The sequence below is a fragment of the Octopus sinensis genome, linkage group LG18, assembly GCF_006345805.1.
Source record: "Octopus sinensis linkage group LG18, ASM634580v1, whole genome shotgun sequence".
NCBI lineage: Eukaryota > Metazoa > Mollusca > Cephalopoda > Octopoda > Octopodidae > Octopus > Octopus sinensis.
Genome location: NC_043014.1, coordinates 8,813,495 through 8,835,540, shown reverse-complemented (window position 1 = coordinate 8,835,540; position 22,046 = coordinate 8,813,495). Strand labels below are relative to the sequence as shown.

Sequence of the window (22,046 nt, the reverse complement as noted above, 5' to 3'; positions counted from 1 at the left end):
ACACAATGCATTGCCTGATCCAGGAGTTGAAACCACAATCTTGTGATCATGAGTCCAACACCCAAACCACTAAACCACGTGACTCCACTGAAGTTCCTTCCTGAGTTGTACTGACTCATAGGGCCGGTTTCCCAGTTTCCCAAGGTATATATATATATATACTCCCCACCTGGACAGGACAGTGGTCCATCGTAGGATTACTCATTTCTGCCAGTGGAGTGGCTTGGAACAATGTGAAATGAAGTGTCTTGCTCAAGAACACAATGTGTCACCTGGTCCAGGAATCGAAATCACAATTTTACGATTATGAGTCCAGCACCCCAACCACTAAGCCACATGCAAGTAAAATGGTAAAGTGGAGATCCACAGTAATAGTTTAAGGCAAGTGAAATTTTTATTTAGTACATGTGCCGGTGGTATGTGAAAACAACATTTGAGCATGGTCGTTACCAGTGCTGCCGGACTGGCTCCCGTGCAGGTGGCATGTAAAAACATCATTTGAGTGTGGTTGTTGCCAGAACCGCCTGACTGGCCCTCGTGCCAGTGGTATGTAAAAGCACCTACTACACTCTCGGATTGGTTGGCTTTAGGAAAGGCATCCAGCTGTAGAAACTCCGCCAGATCAAGATTGGAGCCTGGTGCAGCCTCTGGCTCACCAGTCCTCAGTCAAACAGTACAACCCATGCCAGCATGGAAAGCGGACGTTAAACGATGATGATGATGATATATGTATTGCAAGAAACAGCTGGGTTTCTTTCTCTAACATTTTACATAGTTCAACCTACACAAATTAATGTGTGAAAAACAAAATAAGAATTTTGAAAGAAGCTTCTATAAAACTAGTTTTTAAACATCAAATGGCTATGGTGGGGTCCACCAGAATAAGATAGTAGTCAAAGGGTTCCACAGATGAAAAATGGTTGGGTTGAGAACCCATGCTTTAGATGTATGCTGGGTTTCTTTCTCTAACATTTTACATGCTTCAACCTACAAAAGTTAAGGTGTGGAAAATAAAATAGGAATTTGGAAAGAAGTTTCTATAAAACTAGTCTTTAAACATTGAATGGCTACAAGGGTCCACCAGAATAAAATAGTAATCAAAGGGGCCCAAAGACAAAAATGGTTGAGGATCCCTACTTTTAGATGTATGTAGTGTATTACAAGAAACAGATGGGTTTCTTTTTCTAACATTTTACATAGTTAAGCTTACACAAGTTAATGTGTGGAAAAACAAATTTGGAATGTTGAAAGAAATTTCTTTAAACATCAGATGGCTTTGGGGGTCCACAAGAATAAATTAGTAATCAAAGGGATCCATAGATAAACGGTTGAGAACCCCTGCTTTAGATGTATGTATTGGTATGAATTGCAAGAAACAGCTGGGTTTCTTTCTCTAACATTTTCCATGGTTCAACCTACAAAAGTTAATGTGTGCAAAAACAAAACAGGAATTTTGAAAGACATTTCTACAAAACTAGTCTTTAAACTCCGAATGGCTATGGTGGGGTCCACAAGAACAAAATAGTAACCAAATGGGTCCATAGATAGAAAATGGTCAAGAACTGCTGATCTAGTGAACATGATAATCAAAAAGAATTACTTACCTTAGTTTCAATAGGCCCTGGTGCAATACAATTAAACCTTAATCCATAGCGACCCCATTCAGATGCTAGAGACCTAAATACAAAATTGAGAGAAATTCAAGAATTTGGGATATCAATTTCGAACCAACAAAGTGAACATGATTAAAACATGAAGTTTAACCAAAAAAGTTTTCAACAGGTTTTGTGGTTTATTGTATAATGGCTTTGTGTATTGACATAATTCTTTGTTTTAGTTGTTTCAGGCATTGGACTGTGGCCATGTTGGGGCACTGCCCTGAAGGGTTTAGTCAAACAAATCGACCCTAGGACTTATTATTTTTTTTTAAAGCCTGGTACTTATTCTACCAGTCTCTTTTACCAAACTGCTAAGTTATGAGGATGTAAACAAACCAACACCAGTTGTCAAGCGTTGATGGGGTACAGACAGACAGACACATATGTATGACCCATCCTTGACATTTGCAGACTGAACAGCAAAATAAGTCCAACAACCACGCACACATGCACAAGCATGCACCCCTGTCCCTATATAACCACCATTCATTCTTCTCTTTCCATCATTTTCCCCTCCTCCCCATAAAATACACATAGAAATACCCACATAACTGAACCAACGTTTGCACAGGGCAAATGGGATAAAAGACTTCCGCCCGTGTCCTCCCACCCATCTTCTCCCAAGTTTGTTAATTAAATAAAAATTTTTTTTGCCAAAGACCCGTTTTCAGATACCGAGGTTCTGGAAAATTGCCAAAAATGAGCATTGTGAAATTTCCACCCCCTTTCTCCATCCCCAAATTCTTCAATTTTGACTTTTCTCCTCAATACTAACCCTAAAGCTCTAAAATCCTAACCCTAACCGTAACTACAAAAATGCTTTAAAATTTTTGTCTGAATCATTACGTCTGTATTTTCCCGCATAGTTAAAAAAAAAAAATTATTAAAAAAGATTTTACAAAAATTTTTGTAAATTTTTTTCAGGATCAAAATCTCTGTATTTTTCCACATATTTTGCAAGAAAAAAAAAAAAAAAGGAAATGAGGGTGAGGTGGGGGTGGTAATTTAAAAATGCCGATTTTTGTCAATTTTTTTGCAGATTTGTATTCCTCGTAGCCGAAAAGTGGGGTTTGTGTAAAAAAAAAAAAAAGGTGTTTTTTGGGTGGGTGGGGGATAGGCAGAAGTCTTGCCAAACAACCCTCTGTTAAACATCCATTAATGTATCCGTAAAGATGATCCACCTGATGCCCACGGATGCTACGGACTACACTATAATCAACCAAGGAATATGGACTGTGATCTTAAGAGACGTGATTTGTGGAAACGCATAGCGATGCATTAAATGGTTATTATAAATTCCATCCAAGATTGATTGTTATTATTCTTATATTAATCCTAAATTATATCGGTACAGCTTGTTGCGACCCCGAAAAACTAGTCTACCAGTCGGCATCATTAGACTGTGGCCGTCATAATGGAATAGGAGATTTATTGGCATATTCCAAACATGTCCCTTAAACAAATTTATGGAACACGTGAATGTGTGTATCTTGTGTGCGTCAGTGTTTGGCCAACACCTATTTCTTTATTACCCACAAGGGGCTAAACACAGAGGGGGCAAACAAGGATAGACAAAGGGATTAAGTTGATTACATCGACCCCAGTGTGTAACTGGTACTTATTTAATCGACTCCGAAAGGATGAAAAGCAAAGTCGACCTCGGCGGAATTTGAAATCAGAACGTAACAGCACACGAAATACCTATTTCTTTACTACACACAAGGGGCTAAACACAGAGGGGGACAAACAAGGATAGACAAAGGGATTAAGTTGATTACATCGACCCCAGTGCGTATCTGGTACTTAATTTATCGACCCCGGAAGGATGCAAAGCAAAGTCAACTTCGGCGGAATTTGAACTCAGAATGTAACGGCAGATGAAATACGGCTATGCATTTCGCCCGGCGTGCTAACGTTTCTGCCAGCTCGCCGCCCCGTGTTTGGCCAACAGCATCATTTGACAACCATTCTTGTTTGCATCATCGTTGACTTACGGTTCGGCAACAGAAACTGAGCACCAATTTTAAGAAAATAATCACTGGGGTCGATTTGTTCGACCAAAAGTCTTCTATCGAAGTCCAACGACTGAATCAAAGTAAAATATAAAAAAAGAGAAAAAAACCGAAAAAGATTCCTAAAAATTACGGAGATGTACTTGCATAGCAAGTGACTTGATCTGAGATCGTGTGCTGAAACGAAAACAATTGCAGCGTGGAAGGTGTTTGTAAGCCATTTAAGAAACACACAAAAACCGTTCGATTCACTTCAACATTTAAGTTTAATTTGCCAAAATATTTTCGTCGCTTTAAGACCGCGACCTATTCACTGACAAAAATCCGTGCTGCATCTCTTAAACTTAAATGTTGAAGTGAATCTAACAGCTTTTGTGTGTTTCTTAAATGGCTTACAAACACCTTCCACGCTGCAATTAATTCCTAAAAATGTAAGGAAGATAATTATTAACAAAGCATTTAAGAAGTTATAAATTACGTCCCTTTAGTTTGTTATGAATTGCTTCCCTTGATTTTCGTCTTTTCATCTCGTATATAAGAAGCGTGTTTGTACACTACATGTCCTTTCTCTGTCCTTGTAACGTCCCCTCTGTGTAAACCTTTTTATAGGTAAATAAAGAAATATACTTCCCTTGATTATACCAAATGGTAGATGTAACGATAATTGACACAATCCGGAGGTAGAGCTTTAAAACGTGTTATAAGACAGGAAGAGCATCCAGCATTCAGTCATGCATTCATAGTCAAACTAATGAACCGAGTCGCTGAACGCTAAAAATAGCACCAAATTCGTCTCAGGCTATAATAGAAGACGCTTGCACAGTGGTACTGAACCTGGATCTTTTCGCTTTGACCGGCAGATTTTTAAAATAATTTCTATGTAGCTAAAAAATTTTAAACTTCGTATACTGGTAGAATGTGTTTATAAAACATCTTTTTCTCTTGGCTTTCTTGAGAAAAATTCTATAGTTTGTAACATATTTGTTGTTTAATGTCTTGCATTTCGGCAATTTCAACCAATCAATGACGTCTATTGAGGTGAAAATGAGTTCTGCTGCAACATTTTGCGGTTGGGAAGCAACATTTTTTGACCACACAACCACATCTCTACCGTAAGTATATATATATATTTCTAAAAGTTCGGTATGTGGTGAAGCAAATTTTTCTGCTGAACCCTAAATTATATAAAGTAATGTTTTCATATATATATATATATATACACGAGCAAAATACCCCTCGTCCAATAGACGGTGCTGAGTTGTCTAACATTTAAACCAAATTTTCTTAAAACTTGTCCGACCGTCCCATATGCACCCCCGCTTTAAGAAACACTGATTTAACCTAAATTTGAGACACCAGCAAAAGAAGAAATAAAGATAGACTTTTTTGCTATTCCAAAGAAAAATGATTTTATCCACACAAATATGCAACCGAAGAGTTTAAAGTACCAATAATGCTAAGGCTGTTGACTGGGAGAACACAAACATGGTTTAAACAGTAAGCTTGGCAGGAAAGAAACGTGCCTTTAAGCAGTACAAAAACAACAAAAAATGGAAGGTGCAGTTATGTACAGGTTGACGATCGCATTCTCACCTGGAATCGATGTTTGTAATTTTTTCAAGATTTGTACATGCCCTGATACTGTTGGTATCTACATATCAAATTTGAACGCAATCAGATGCCGGATGCCCGAGATCCGAGAAGACAGACATACAAACAGAACGGGTTTTATATAAGATATATATATATAAATTTAAGACAATGATCACTAGATCAAGTATTTGATTCCCAGATTGGGCAGTATGATGTGTTCTTGAGCAAAACACTTCATTTCATGTTGTTCCAGCCCCTTGGGAATCCAGGGGTCCTTATAAGATTTTGTAGTTAAGATTTATCTGCATTAAATTGGTTATATTTCTATAATGCACAAAATACCTTTAAAAATTTTTTACAAATTCCTAATAATATTCAATTATAGAAAAAAAAATTGATTTTTCTCTTTTTTCTAATATTTGATGACTGAGAGGGTCCATCCTAGTAAAATAACAATCAAAGGGGTCCAAAGGTAAAAAATTAGAAACTCTGAGGGAGCAGAACAAAATGGAACATACTGGGTTTAATAAAGGTATGTGTATATATCTGAATATTGATTTTGAATTTTATTTAGAAGACCAGTGGAGACTTTTGTTCTAACCCAATATATATTTATCATATTTTAATGTGTATAAGGAACAGATTTTTGCCAAAAATTAGGTTAAAAAAATATGGGGGTTTCTTATACATGGATAATATTATAATCCCTTACAAACCCTTTTTTCTAAATTTTAAGCCAAAAAAAGTTAGCAGGTTCCTTATACACGTTAAAATATGGTATACATAGATACACACACGTGTGTGTGTGTCCCCTCGCGATTGTGCTGGTTCTTGACTACCTCTTGACAACCAGTTTTGCTTCATTTATGTTCTTGTGACTTAGCAGTTCAGCAAAAGGAATCCATAGAATAAGGATCAGACTAAAAAAAAAGTAAGTATTGGGATTGATTCATTTGAGTAAACCATTTAAGGCGGCGCACCAGCATGGCCACAGTTCAATGACTGTGGATATAAGAGATGAAAAATGCACACACAAACACACACACAATTAAAGACATATTTAAAAGAGACGAATAAAAATGTCTTACAAGCTAAGAGTTTCAACTCCAGACTTGGCAGAAGCACTTGGCACCACAAACCCTGAACCGCTCATCGTATAAATCGTTGTGATGGACAGGAAAGCAGCAGCTAACATGAAAAATAAAACAAAGAAAAACCCTTAAGAATTCATCATCATCATCAGTTAATGTCCTCCTTCCATGCTGGCATGGGTTGGATGGTTTGACAGGATGCGTCCAGGCAGGAGCCTGCAACCAGGCTTCGGTGTCTGTTTTGGCAAAGTTTTTATAGTCTGATGCCCTTCCTAACACCAACCAACCCACAGAGTGGACTGTGTGCTTTTTAAGTTGTACCAGCACAATCGAGGTCAGTTCTGCCATGATTTTTACGGCTGGATGCCTTTCCAAATGCCAACCACTTTACAGTATGAACTGGATGCTTTTGTAAGTGGCCCCAGACCCAGCAGGGTCACAAACCTTCTGAGACACTGTAGGCCAGAGGATATTATTGCCTTTTGTGGTGTCCATCAATTGGAAAGGCATTTTCTTCAACAAAGACACGAAGCTGAAAATGTGACTTGATGAATTCTTTGACTGAAGACCAGGTAATTTCTACCATTGAGGCATTGACAAGCTGGTGGAATATTGGCTTTAAATTATGGCACAAGGCCAGCAATTTCGAGGGTGGGGGGCAAGTTGATTACAACGACACATTGTGCATAACTGGTACTTGTTTATCGACCCTGATAGGCCAAAAAGCATAGTTGACTCTGGCAATATTTGAACTCAGAATGTAAGGTTGGAAGAAATGTTGCTAAACTTTTTTTACCAGTATGGAAGCGATTCTGCCAGCTCACTGCCTTTAACCCTTTCATTACCAATTTGGCTGAAACTGGTTCTGGCTCTGAGTACAAATATCTTTCTTTCATAAGATTTAAATTAAAATCTTCCACAAACGTTAGTCACAATTTATGTTCTTAACACTAGCTTAATGATAACTAAGTTATTTTACTAAATTCTTTGTTATATTTAAAATTAATTGAAAGAAACACAGAGCATCTCAACAGAAATATGGTAACAAAAGGGTTAAAATATATAATAGAGAAACAATTCTTAATCTTTTCAATACCAACCTGGCTGAAACCACCTCTGGTTCGGAGTACAAATGTCTTGTTTTCATAAGTTTTGAATTAAAATCTTTCACCAAACCTTAGTCACAATTTATGTTGCTAACACTATCTGAATGATAACGAAGTTATTTTACTAAATTCTTTGTTATATTTAAAATTAATTGAAAGAAAGAGCATCTCAACAGAAATATGGTAACAAAAGGGTTAAAATAAATAATAGAGAAACAATTCTTAACCCTTTTGATACCAACCTGGCTGAAACCGCCTCTGGCTCTGTAGTACAAATGTCTTGTTTCCATAAGTTTTGAATTAAAATCTTCCTCCAAACTTTAGTCACAATTTATGTTCCTAACACTAGCTTATAGATAACTAAATTATTTTACTAAATTCTTTGTTATTTTTACAATTAATTAAAAGAAACATAGAGCATCTCAACAGAAATATAATAATGAAAGGGTTAAGCCAGTGGAATGTTGGCAAGAATTTGTGAACAAAGAAGAAGAATATATCACAGACTGATTTGTTAGAATTGCTGATGAAAAATAAAGATTAAAATAAAAGGTAAAAACCAAATCATCATCATCGTTTAACCTCCGTTTTCCGCGCTAGCACGGGTTGGACGGTTCGACCGGGGTCTGGGAAGCCAGGGGCCGCACCAGGCTCCGGTCTGATCTGGCAGTGTTTCTACAGCTGGATGCCCTTCCTAACGTCAACCACTCCGCGAGTAGAGTGGGTGCTTTTCATGTGCCACCGGCACAGGTGCCAGGGGAGTCTGGCATCGGCCACGATTGGTTGGCGCTTTTAACGTGCCACTGGCACGGAAGCCAGCCAAGGCGGCGCTGGCATCGGCCATGTTCGGATGGTTCTTTTTATGTGCCACCGGCACAACCCAATAGATACTATTTTCTCCAGACATGTTGATAAAATCCATAAAAAATCCAGACAAAATATTCAGGAAATCCCAAAGACATATTGTTATTAGTTTACCTTGTTTGGCTTCAATGAGTCGTTTACCAATTTCCAGAGTCACATTGGCAGTTCCATTTAATACGATGTCTGTGATGGTCTTCCAAGCATTAGCAGAAAGTCGTTCTGTTGGCGATATAAAGTTGCCGGCAGCGTTGTTGATAATAATGTTGGGGAGACCGAATGAATGTTCGCATTTGTCGACAGCACCTTGGATGGCTTCTATGTCCCGGACATCTGCAGCGATGGGAAGGACCTGAAGAAATACATAGAAATGCAAGTTTTCAGCAAATCTCTCTCTATATATAAAGCTGAAGTTGTCTGTGTATGGCAGGTTTGGTAGCCTTCAACTAAAACCATCTCCTCCGAGACCCTGCGGCGCAAGTTGACCAAAATTGAGAGTATGATAGAAAAAGGCTTGCTCTTCCTTCCGTAGAAGAAAAAATTCAAATCGGACCATGTTAACACCAAAAATTATTAAAATCAAAATGGTGCTTTTTGTCTATGAAAATCCCTATTTTTTTACAATTTTTTGACTGCTGTGTCTCCATTTTTCGGTGTATTTCAACCAGAAAATTGTTCACTTAAAGAGAATAACAAGCTACATAATGCAAAATTTTTACTTTTCCTAACACCAGCTGAATGATAACTAAGTTATTTTACTAAATTCTTTGTTATTTTTAAAGTAATGGAAAGAAACAGAACATCTCAAAATAAATACAGTAATGAAAGGGTTAAAGCTATGAGATAATACATAATTAATTCAAAACAATGTGAGCAGATTAGCTTTACATTTGACAGATTAATTTGAAGGGTAAAGGATTAATTTATGGCAGAGACAATGACCCCTAAATCTTCCACATACTGCAACATGAGAACGTCAAATGAAGACATAGAATAACAAAAGAGAAATCATATTACAGTGTTGCCAGTTTTCTGAGAGATTTCATCAGCCGCCTTGTTTAGAACCTCCAGGTTTCTGCAAGTAAAATGAAAATCTAAAATTAATTATCTTTTTCATTAGAGGCACAAGGTGTGAACTTTTTAGGGAGAAGGTAAGTTGATGACATCGAGCCCCTTACACAACTGATATTTCTTTGACTTGTTTAAGGCGGCGAGCTGGCAGAATTGTTAGCACACCAGGCGAAATGCTTAGCAGTATTTCGTCTGCTGTTACGTTCTAAGTTCAAATTCTGCTGAGGTTGACTTTGCCTTTCATCCTTTCGGGGTCGATTAAATAAGTACCAGTTACGCACTGAGGTCGATGTAATCGACTTAATCCATTTGTCTGTCCTTGTTTGTCCTCTCTGTGTTTAGCCCCTTGTGAGTAGTAAAGAAATAGGTATTTCGTCTGCTGCTACGTTCTAAGTTCAAATTCCACCGAGGTTGACTTTGCCTTTCATCCTTTCGGGGCCGATAAATGAAGTACCAGTTACGCACTGGGGTCGATGTAATTGACTTAATCCGTTTGTCTCTCCTTGTTTGCCCCACTGTGTTTAGCCCCTTGTGGGTAGTAAAGAAGTAGGTACTTGTTTGACTGACCATGAAAAGATGAAAGGCAAAGTCCACCTCGGCAGAATATAAAGACGGATGAAATGGTGCTAAGCATTTTGTCCAGCGTGCTAACAATTCTGCCAGCTCACCGCCTTACTATAAATAAATAAATAAATAAATAATAATAATAAAAATGCTTTCTAGTCGATGTATCAATACCAACAGGTGACAATGTTTTTCTAAAAGAAATGGAGAAACTATCAAAATACAAAGACCTGGAAATAGAGGTAACCAGAAAGTGGAGTCTAAAAACAGAAACAATTCCTATCATAGTAGGCACATTAGATATGATTAAAAAGGCTGTGTGGTAAGTAGCTTGCTTATCAACCACATGGGTCCGGGTCAAGTCCCACTGCATGGCACCTTGGCCAAGTGTCTTCTACTATAGCCTCGGGCCGACCAAAGCCTTGTGAGTGGACGCCCGTCATATATATATATATGGTTTTTTTGTATTATTTTTGTATTTATATTCGTGTAACATCATCTGTTTTCCTGTCCTTGTTTCATATACACTCTTTGCTTTTTTCCAAGGAATCTAATGCTCTTAGCTTAGTTTTTCCTTGGGGTTGGCCTAATTGGAGCAATCTTAAGATTAATCAGCCGAAATTGCAAGGATGATCCGGTTCTTGACTGAAGATTAAAGGCTTCGAATGTCCCGTCCGTGTTTTTTGTATCGTCTATCTTGATGTTTTGCGTTCTTGTCCCATTTTGTATTTTTATATATATATATATATATGTATATATATGTGTGTGCGTGTTTGTGTGTCTGTGTTTGTCCCCTCAACATTGCTTGACAACCGATGCTGGTGTGTTTATGTCCCCGTAACTTACCAGTTCAGCAAAAGATATATACACCTTTAGTTATATATATATATATATATATATATATCATCATCATCATCATCATCATCATTTAACGTCCGCTTTCCATGCTAGCATGGGTTGGACGGTTCAACTGGGGTCTGGGGAGCCCGAAAGCTGCACCAGTCCAGTCAGATCTGGCAGTGTTTCTACAGCTGGATGCCCTTCCTAACGCCAACCACTCCGAGAGTGTAGTGGGTGATTTTATGTGCCACCGACACAGGTGCCAGACGAGGCTGGCAAACGGCCACGCTCGGATGGTGTTTTTTATATATATATATATATATATATATATATAATATTATTAGAGACAAAACCACTATTTTGCAAAACAAACAAGGAAAGACTTAATCAATACATAAAATTTTAATAAAAAGTCAAAAAAAAACGCCACTACAATTGTTTCTTGTCCTGATTGACAATCTTCAGGTGGACTTCCATTTTCAAGTCAGTTTCAAATTATGAATTATATAATATTTTACTATAAATTGGATTTAATCCTAAATCTGATTTTTTTCCCTGTAAATTTGGATTTATTCCCTAATATTTATTATATATATATATATATATATATATATATATATATATATATAACTAAAGGTGGGGCTCCAGCATGGCCAGTCAAATGACTGAAAAACAAATAAAAGAATAAAATAATACACAGATATATATATATATTCAATTTTTTGGGATTAATTGATATACAGGTATTCTATTTGAGATAATACAGAAATAACCTAATGGGTATATCTTAGAGTAAACACATGATATCAGTTTGCACATCATGAAATAACACTTTAAGTGTTATTTCATGATGTGCAAACTGATACCATGAGTTTACTGTAAGATATACCCATTAGGTTATTTCTGTATTATCTCAAATAGAATACTCACATATTGATTAATCCCACCGAAACTGAATACTGACTTTTATCAGATACTTTGTATATTTATAGATAAATAAAGCCGCTGACCAGATCTGTGGCTGGTGCGAAGTCCCCTTAAGACCCAAAATAACGTGGTGGTGGAACAATATTGTTGACAGGGCTATTAGACAAAAGAAACAGGCTTGGAAGGCCTGGAAGAACGGTGGTAGCAGGGAAGTGTATCAGACTGCCAGAAGGGAAGCTAGGAGACAGGTCTATCTAGCCAGAGGGGAAGCAGATAAGAGAAAATTTGCCAATGTCCTGCGCCGTGAGGATGAAAGACTTGAGGTATTTCGTGTTGCAAGACAGTGTGTGAGAGAGAATCGTGATGTGGTGGGAGAGAAATGTGTTCGCATGGAGGATGGTTCACTTGCGCTAAATGAGGATGCAAAGAGAGAAGCTTGGAGACGCCACTATGAAAGGTTGCTGAATGAGGAAAATGAATGGGATAAAGAGAGTCTGCCGAATGTTGACCCAACAGAGGGACCAGCTATCCGAGTTGATAGTTCCGTGGTAGCTAAGGCAATTAGAAGCATGAAGACAGGAAAAGCCCCAGGACCATCAGGAATTACTGCAGAGATGCTCAAAATATCTGGTAGTGTCGGCTATAGCATAGTCACCCGTATAGTTAACCAGGTGATACACGAAGGAGTCATACCCAATGACTGGTGTAGCAGCATAATAGTCAACTGCTACAAAGGTAAAGGTGATGCCCTAGATACAAATAACTACAGGGGCATCAAGCTGATGGATCAGGTAATGAAGGTTACGGAGAGGGTTATAGCCCAGTTAATTAGAGAGAGAGTTAGCTTAGATGATATGCAGTTTGGGTTCGTGCCAGGGAAAAGTACTACTGATGCTATATTCCTGGTAAGACAGCTGCAGGAGAAATACCTAGCCAAAGGTAAGCCCTTGTACCTGGCTTTTGTTGACTTGGAGAAAGCCTTTGACAGGGTCCCCCGATCCCTTATCTGGTGGTCAATGAGGAAACTAGGGATAGATGAATGGTTAGTGAGAGCTGTGCGAGCCATGTACAGAGACGCTGCTAGTAAGGTGAGGGTTGGCAACGAGTACAGTGAAGAATTCCGGGTAGAGGTTGGGGTCCACCAAGGTTCAGTCCTCAGCCCCCTCCTATTTATCCTAGTCCTCCAGGCAATAACGGAAGAATTTAAGACAGGATGCCCCTGGGAGCTCCTCTATGCTGATGACCTTGCTCTAATTGCTGAGTCACTATCAGAACTGGAGGAGAAGTTTCAGGTGTGGAAACAAGGATTAGAATCGAAGGGCCTTAGAATCAACCTAGCCAAAACCAAAGTCTAATAAGTAGGAAGGTGGACCAACCACAAACGACTTCAGGTAGATGGCCCTGCTCGATCTGTAAAAAAGGTGTAGGTAGAAACTCTATAAGGTGCACCAAGTGTAAGCTATGGACACATAAGAGGTGCAGCAATGTCAAAGGTAGGCTAACTGGGAAGATAGTTTTCGTATGTGGCAGATGCTCAGGAGAAATAAACACTGGAAATGTGCAGAGACCAACTTCTACCACGTTCCAGGGAGACAAACTAGAAGTAGTTGATAGCTTCCGCTACCTAGGAGACCAAGTCAGTAGCGGGGGGGGTGTGCTGAAAGTGTAACTGCTAGAGTAAGAATAGCCTGGGCAAAGTTTAGAGAGCTCTTACCCCTGCTGGTGACAAAAGGCCTCTCGCTCAGAGTAAAAGGCAGACTTTATGATGCATGTGTACGTACAGCCATGCTACATGGTAGTGAAACATGGGCCGTGACTGCTGAGGATATACGTAAGCTCGCAAGAATTGAAGCCAGTATGCTCCGATGGATGTGTAATGTCAGTGTTCATAATTGTCAGAGTGTAAGTACCTTGAGAGAAAAGTTGAACCTAAGAAGCGTCAGTTGTGGTGTGCAAGAGAGACGGCTGCGCTGGTATGGTCATATGACGAGAATGGCTGAAGATAGTTGTGTGCAAAAGTGCTACACCCTAGCAGTTGAGGGAACCTGTGGAAGAGGTAGACCCAGGAAAACCTGGGACGAAGTGGTGAAGCACGACCTACGAACTTTAGGTCTCACCAAGGAAATGACTAGAGACCGAGACCTATGGAAGTATGCTGTGCGTGAGAAGACCCGGCAAGACTAGTCAGGCCATAACCCGTGGCCCCTACCTGGGACGTAGTCAGTCCACCTGTGCATACCTTCCTTCTTGTGACACTTGTGAAGACCTGTTGAGGCAAGTGAAAATCAAACAAAATCAAAATGGATGAACATCAATGGAATTTGTATCTTTGTGGTACCAGTGCCGGTGGCACACAAAAAACCATCCGAACGTGGCCGTAGCCAGTACCGCACTGACTGGCCTCCATGCGTGGGCACGTAACAATCACCATCCAATCGTGGCCGATCGCCAACCTAATCTGGCTCCTGTGTCGGTGGCACATAAAAAAACACCATCCGAGCGTGGTCGTCTGCTAGCCTTGTCTGGCACCTGTGTCGGTGGCACATAAAAACACCATCTGAGCGTGGCCGTTCGCCAGCCTCGTCTGGCACCTGTGTCGGTGGCACATAAAAAACACCATCCGAGTGTGGTCGTCTGCTAGCCTTGTCTGGCACCTGTGTCGGTGGCACATAAAAACACCATCTGAGCGTGGCCGTTCGCCAGCCTCGTCTGGCACCTGTGTCGGTGGAACATAAAAACACCATCCGAGCGTGGTCGTCTGCTAGCCTTGTCTGGCACCTGTGTCGGTGGCACATAAAAACACCATCCGAGCGTGGCCGTTCGCCAGCTTCGTCTTGCACCTGTGTCGGTGGCACATAAAAACACCATCCGAGCGTGGCCATTCGCCAGCCTCGTCTGGCACATAAAATCACCCACTGCACTCTCGGAGTGGTTGGCGTTAGGAAGGGCATCCAGCTGTAGAAACACTGCCAGATCTGACTGGCCTGGTGCAGCCTTCGGGCTCCCCAGACCCCAGTTGAACCGTCCAACCCATGCTAGCATGGAAAGCGGACGTTAAATGATGATGATGATGATGATGATGAAATTGGCTGTGTAGTAAGTAGCTTGCTTACCAACCACATGGTTCCGGGTTCAGTCCCAATGCGTGGCACCTTGGCCAAGTGTCTTCTATTATAGCCTCGGGCCGACCAAAGCCTTGTGAGTGGATTTGGTAGACGGAAACTGAAAGAAGCCCGTCATGTATATGTATATATACATATGTGTGTGTGTGTATGTGTTTGTGTGTATGTGTTTGGCCCCCTAGCATCACTTGACAACCGATGCTGGTGTGTTTACGTCCCCGTCACTTAGCGGTTCGGCAAAAGAGACCGATAGAATAAGTACTGGGCTTACAAAGAATAAGTCCCGGGGTCGAGTTGCTCGACTAAAGGCGGTGCTCCAGCATGGCCGCAGTCAACTGACTGAAACAAGTAAAAGGGTAAAAGAGTAAAGAGTATACGATAAATAATACCCCAAAGTACGACATGTAGATGCATATAACGCTGTAGGGTTACACCTGATTGATTAGGAAATTTGTTTTCCCAAATTAGTTTGAGTTGCATAATAGTGGTTTTATCTCTAATTTATATTTTTTATATATACACTACCGTCAGAAATTAATTAGCACCCTTGATTTGCTCACCATGAAGCATGGTGGGGGTGGTCTGATGGTGTGAGGGGCGTTCAGCTACAGTGGTGTTGGGCGGCTCTATGCCGTCGAAGGCAACATCAACGCAGCAAAGTACGTTGAGATAGTACGGGATACCTCTTTGGTGGCGAGGAGTACGTGCTGGCCAGTCACCTGACCTGAACCCTATTGAGAACCTCTGGAGTCGATTGGGTAGGGATTTGAATGTGCAGCAATACAGGAACCGACACGAGCTGTTTGGGGCACTTCTTGCTGCATGATGGGCCATCCCTGCACAGTACCTGCAGGCACTCATAGACAGCATGCCGACCCGCGTAGCAGCTGTCATTGCTGCCAAAGGAGGAGCAACAAGATATTGACTAAATTTCACGATTAATAACAATTATGTGGTGTGCTGGGATATGTTTTAATAAATTTTTGATTAAAAACGAGTTCATGTCTGATAGTAAGTTAATTAAATTAAGAAAATGTAGAAATTTGAGAAGTGCTAATTAATTTCCGACGCAAGTGTATATATAGGCGCAGGAGTGGCTGTGTGGTAAGTAGCTTGTTTACCAACCACATGGTCCCGGGTTCAGTCCCACTGTGTGGCACCTTGGGCAAGTGTCTTCTACTATAGCCTCGGGCAGACCAAAGCCTTGTGAGTGGATTTGGTAGACGGAAACTGAAAGAAGCCTGTCGTATATATGTATATATGTGTATGCATGTATGTTTGTGTTTGTCCCCTTAGCATTGCTTGACAACCGATGCTGGCGTGTTTATGTCCCCATTACTTAGCGGTTTGGTAAAAGAGACCGATAGAATAAGTACTGGGCTTACAAAAGAATAAGTCCCGGGGTCGAGTTGCTCGATTAAAGGCGGTGCTACAGCATGGCCGCAGTCAAATGACTGAAACAAGTAAAAGAGTAATATATATAATTGTTGATACGTTGAGAAAATGGTGAATGGATTGAGAGCTGGTGTGTAGTACTAGCGGATATACAAATACAACGATAAAAGAGAGCTTATTAAAGAATACGAAAGGTGTTGAAGATTACTCACCTGCTAGATATTACCACAGCAGCACCAAGCTCTGATAGCATTGTTGCCATGGCTTTCCCCAAACCAGTGCCACCACCGGTAATGAAAGCGACTTTACCTTGGAAAGTATCTTTGGGTAACATTGGTGTGATTTTGGATGGGAAGAACTTAGCTTGAGGCTGGTCAGCATATTGGGCTCTGGAAACCACATTCGATACTTCGGATAACAGTAACTAGAAATGGTAAAAAAAAAAAAAAAAAGCAAGAATGACAGAAAAAGCACCATTCGAGTGTGGTCGTTGCCAGTGCTGCTTGACTGGCTCCCGTGCAGGTGGCACGTAAAAAGCATCATTTGAGTATGGTCGATGCCGGTAACCGCCTGACTGGCCCTCATGCCGGTGCATGTAAAAAGCACCCACTACACTCTCTCGGAGTGGTTGGCATTAAGAAGAGCATCCAGCTGAAGAAACATTGCCAAATCAGACTGGAGCCTGGTGCAACCTTCTGGCTTGCCAGCCCTCAGTCAAACCGTCCAACCCATGCCAGACTGAAGCCTGGTGCAGCCTTCTGGCTTGCCAGCCCTCAGTCAAACCATCCAACCCATGCCAGAATGGAGCCTGGTGCAGCTTTCTGGCTTGCCAGCCCTCAGTCAAACCGTCCAACCCATGCCAGCATGGAAAACTGACGTTAAATATTGATGATGATAATGATAGATTATGGATCAAGGGCCATGTCCAATTTACCTACCTAGAGTTGACAAATGAAAACAGTAAAAGGTGTAGTTCTATATCTATATATTTATAAATATCCGTTAAATGTAAATAAAAAGTATGTCAGGTTAAAATGTAGGTTGAAGAGTTGATTGTGGTATTGTATGCTCTGAACGGGTTTACAAAAATCTTATCAGGCAATGAATTAGAAATAGCTCAGTTGTGAACGATAGACCAGTAACATTGCAGATTTTAGAGGATTAAATAACACTAGTTATTTTCCATACACAACATTGTATTTTCTGTCTGTGTACCTATCTATCTGTCAGTTTGCTTGTGTGATGTATTTGTATGTACGTGTATGTATATATATATATATATATATATATATATATATATATATATATATATAATTAGGGTTCAGTAAAAAAATTTACTTTACCACACGCCGAACTTTTAAAAATAGCAGCCAAAAAGTTTAGCTATTTCCTCTACTATAAGAAAAGTCTCCATACATTGTCTGGGAGACTTTTCTTATAGTAGAGAAAATAGCTAAACGTTTTGGCTGCTATTTCTAAAATTTCGGTGTGCGGTAAAGTAAATTTTTTTTACTGAACCCTAATTATATAACGTAATGTTTTAAATATACCATAAATGGTCTTTTCACATACTGAACACTACTTGGTAAAATTATTAATTAATAATTAAATAATTAATTAATTTTACCCTTTTATTATTGACTTTATACATATATATATATATATCTCACCGTGACCGACCAGGGTATCAGATGTTGCTACACATCGCTGGTCACAATGCGCTTCGCATTGTTTTAGCCTTCAAATGATGCCACCTTGCTGGCTAAGCGAGCAGGCCAACAGAAAAAAGAGTGAGAGAAAGCTGTGGCGAAAGAGTACAGCAGGGATCACCACCACCCCCTGCCGGAGCCTCGTGGAGCTTTAGGTGTTTTCGCTCAATAAACACTCACAACGCCCGGTCTGGGAATCGAAACCGCGATCCTACAACCGCGAGTCCGCTGTCCTAACCACTGGGTCATTGCGCCTCACACACACACACATATATATATATATATAGGCAGAGGGAAGGGATTAGTTGATATCATCAACTCTAGTACTTGACTGGTACTTTATTTTATCGATCCCTGAAGGATAAAAACGATATGAAAGCTCGTGGCCTAGTGGTCAAGGTGTTGGCACTTACGATCGCAAGATCATGGTTTCGGTTCTCGGACTGGGCAGTGCATCGTGTTCTTGAGCAAAACAATTTGTTTCACATTGCTCCAGTTAGCTTAGCCGTAAAAGAGTAACCCTGCAGCGGACAGGCATCGGGTCCAACGGGTATGTTGTGACCTCGGTTAATTATACGACGTGGAAACCTGATAACTGGCCCCTACAAGTCCTTCAACATGAGACGGTAATGCCAAGAGGCTGATGATGATGATGATGACGACGACGATGGCGGTGAAGGATGAAAGGCAAAATTGATTTCCGTGGGTTTCGATAAAATACTAAGACACCTTTAGAGATGGAAAGTAAAGTTAACCCCAGGACGATTTGCAAACAGAAAATAAAGGGACGTAACTGAAATACAAGGCACTTAAGCACCCTACCATTACTAAGCGCCCTGTTCTGAGTTCAAATTCCGCCGGGGTCGACTTTGCCTTTCATCCTTTCGGGGTCGATTAAATAAGTACCAGTTACGCACTGGGGTCGATATAATCGACTTAATCCGTTTGTCAGTCCTTGTTTGTCCTCTCTGTGTTTGGCCCCTTGTGGGTAGTAAAGAAATAGGTATTTGTAAATATTATGGGAGGGACGAAAGGACGAAGTGCCAAATGAATTAAGTATCGGGAAATGGTAAGATAGAATGCAAAGGCAGTTCTGGTAGGATTTGAAGCTAGAATCATGAAGTGCCAAACTGTTTGGTTACAGTAAAAACGTGTAGTGGGGGATTTCTACTGTGTGTGCCATAACTATCGTGAACAACGCCTCGGAAGAGCTTCCATAGTTCCCGGGTTCTGAAACTGCTAGAAATAATAACTAAATCGTCTTTGAACCACGGTTTAGTGTCTTACAAAAGGACAAGGGACACCAGGTTATGTGGTGCTATATATGCGCCCTTTTAAAGCCTAGCCAGGCTCATGGGCCCGGTTTCCCGGTTTCTATGGCGTATGTGTCACCCAGCTGGACGGGATACTAGTCCATCGCAGCGTTACTCATTTTTGTCAGCTGAGTGGACTGGAGCAATGTGAAATGAAGTGCTTTGCTCAAGAACACAACGCGTCGCCCGGTCCAGGAATCGAAACCACAATCTTACGATCATGATGCTGACGCCCTAACCACTCATCCACAACCGGTAAATAACAAAAGTAAAGGCGGTGAGCTGGCAGAAACGTTAGCACGCCGGGCGATGTGCTTAACGGTATTTCGTCTGCCACTACGTTCTGAGTTCAAATTCCGCCGAGGTCGACTTTGCCTTTCATCCTTTCGGGGTCGATAAATTAAGTACCAGTTACGCACTGGGGTCGATGTAATCGACTTAATACCTATGTCTGTCCTTGTTTGTCCCCTGTGTTTAGCCCCTTGTGGGTAATAAAGAAATAGGTATTTCGTCTGCCGTTACGTTGTGAGTTCAAATTCCGCCGAGGTCGACTTTGCCTTTCATCCTTTCGGTGTCGATAAATTAAGTACCAGTTACGCACTGGGGTCGATGTAATCGACTTAATACCTATGTCTGTCCTTGTTTGTCCTCTCTGTGTTTAGCCCCTTGTGGGTAGTAAAGAAATAGGTAAATAACAAAAGTACGATGCCTGATGTTAGAATGAACCAGTGCTAGTTATTCCTTGCTGGAATGCGTTTGATCATAGGGCTGCTTGACCAGGTTTGACCTAGGGCTAAAAAGCAAACAACAACAACAACAACAACAGCAGCAGCAACATACAGGAAAAACAATTACTCACTGGTTGTTTGTGAAGTTCTGTAAAGTTCCAGTTCCGAGAAATGGCCATCCAACGGGACGGACTCGTACGCAGCAAAAGAGAACTCATCGTCGTAGATTGCTATTTCTTGGTCCACATGTAACACTGCTGCCTGGAAGAGGACGTTTTATAATATCGTATTAATTGTTAATGATCGGGGTATTACTCCTGATTAATACGGTGTGGGGATTTATTACATCAGCAGGTGGGAGTATACAATAAAATCAGCGATAACGAATGAACGTCTATGTTTGAATATATTTTATCCTTTTCTTTTAACTTTTAAAGGTCTATAATCTATTCTGATTTGTCAATAATAAGTGATTTAATATAATATCAAGTGAACTTCAGACTTTCTTATCGGATATTTAAGCGGAATTTCAATTGTGAGGAACTAATTTGCATTACACCGTCACTAGGGTAGCTTATGTCTTTAACATAGAAATTCATACAGAAATATTGAAAATAATTAATTAATTTTTTTTGAAGCATTACTTTTGCTTTTACTTAAGCAATTATCAATATTTATTTGTTTTGTAGACCCGACAAATTTGGTATGAAAATTTCACGTTAAAATTTAAGTAAAAATTTTGTTAAAAGTCGACATTCAAACTGTATTTGGAACTCTTGACTATAAATATTAGTCCGGGCGGCTCTTAACCCCAAGATTCCGAGTTCAATTCCAAGCAGTGATCGGAACAATAATAATAATAAAAATAATAATAGGCGCAGGAGTGGCTGTGTGGTAAGTAGCTTGTTTACCAACCACATGGTTCCGGGTTCAGTCTCACTGCGTGGCATCTTGGGCAAGTGTCTTCTCTATAGCCTCGGGCCGACCAAAGCCTTGTGAGTGGATTTGGTAGACGGAAACTGAAAGAAGCCTGTCGTATATATGTATATATATGTATATATGTGTATGCATGTATGTTTGTGTTTGTCCCCCTAGCATTGCTTGACAACCGATGCTGGTGTGTTTATGTCCCCGTCACTTAGCGGTTCGGCAAAAGAGACCGATAGAATAAGTACTGGGTTTACAAAGAATAAGTCCCGGGGTCGATTTGCTCGACTAAAAGGCGGTGCTCCAGCATGGGCGCAGTCAAAATGACTGAAACAAGTAAAAGAGAGTAAAGAGAGAGTAATGATAATAACATCGAAAAATACCTTAGGAATGAGAACCCAGGTTCGAAATTTCCCCAAGGGAGGGTATATCAGCCGAAACGTTGTATTAATAAATATTAACAGTATTATTAAATATCACAAATATTTTGATGGTTATTGCTAAATAAATACAATTTCTGTTAATTAACGTCAACAACAAGTGCTCATTAATAATTTTACTTTTTAAGACAATTTTACGATATGTTTGTAGCACCAGATCTGTGGTTCGCATCCATACGTTGGATCAACAAGCTACATGATATAAGTATGTTATAATTACGGACGACAGGGGCCAAACAACAACATCGATTCGTTGTTACAACATCGCAGCATCGACGCTTACGGGAAACGAGAGTTATCTCCACTTTAGGCAACACCAAAAATATTGGCAAAATGAATTTACAAAAAACAAACCTTTAATATTGCAGTTCTGTATTTAAGAGATGAGGAATTATGTACATTATTTACATTATTTACATTCGACGGATATTTGTCCTCATCTTGTTTGTTGTTAACACAACGTTTCGGCTGATATACCTATTTCTATTTCTTTAATACCCACAAGGGGCTAAACACAGAGAGGACAAACAAGGACAGACAAACGGATTAAGTCGATTATATCGACCCCAGTGCGTAACTGGTACTTAATTTATCGACCCCGAAAGGATGAAAAGTAAAGTCGACCTCGGCGGAATTTGAACCCAGAACGTGAAGGCAGACGAAATACCTATTTCTTTACAACCCACAAG

General features: G+C 40.2%; 1 protein-coding gene across 1 annotated transcript in view; it reads right to left on the bottom strand.

Moving 5' to 3' along the window:
• The window catches only part of LOC115221495 (2,4-dienoyl-CoA reductase, mitochondrial), a 46,392-nt gene extending 25,073 nt beyond the window's left edge, over positions 1-21,319 (bottom strand). Inside the window, exons 1-7 of the mRNA XM_029791691.2 lie at positions 21,301-21,319; positions 20,122-20,251; positions 16,453-16,664; positions 9,339-9,396; positions 8,439-8,673; positions 6,352-6,451; positions 1,605-1,677 (exon numbers count right to left, since the gene is read on the bottom strand). Of these exons, the coding sequence (XP_029647551.1) occupies positions 1,605-1,677; positions 6,352-6,451; positions 8,439-8,673; positions 9,339-9,396; positions 16,453-16,664; positions 20,122-20,208 (765 nt within the window). The 5' untranslated portion in view covers positions 20,209-20,251; positions 21,301-21,319. The remainder of the gene's footprint in view (positions 1-1,604; positions 1,678-6,351; positions 6,452-8,438; positions 8,674-9,338; positions 9,397-16,452; positions 16,665-20,121; positions 20,252-21,300) is intronic.
• Positions 21,320-22,046: the final 727 nt, after the last annotated feature.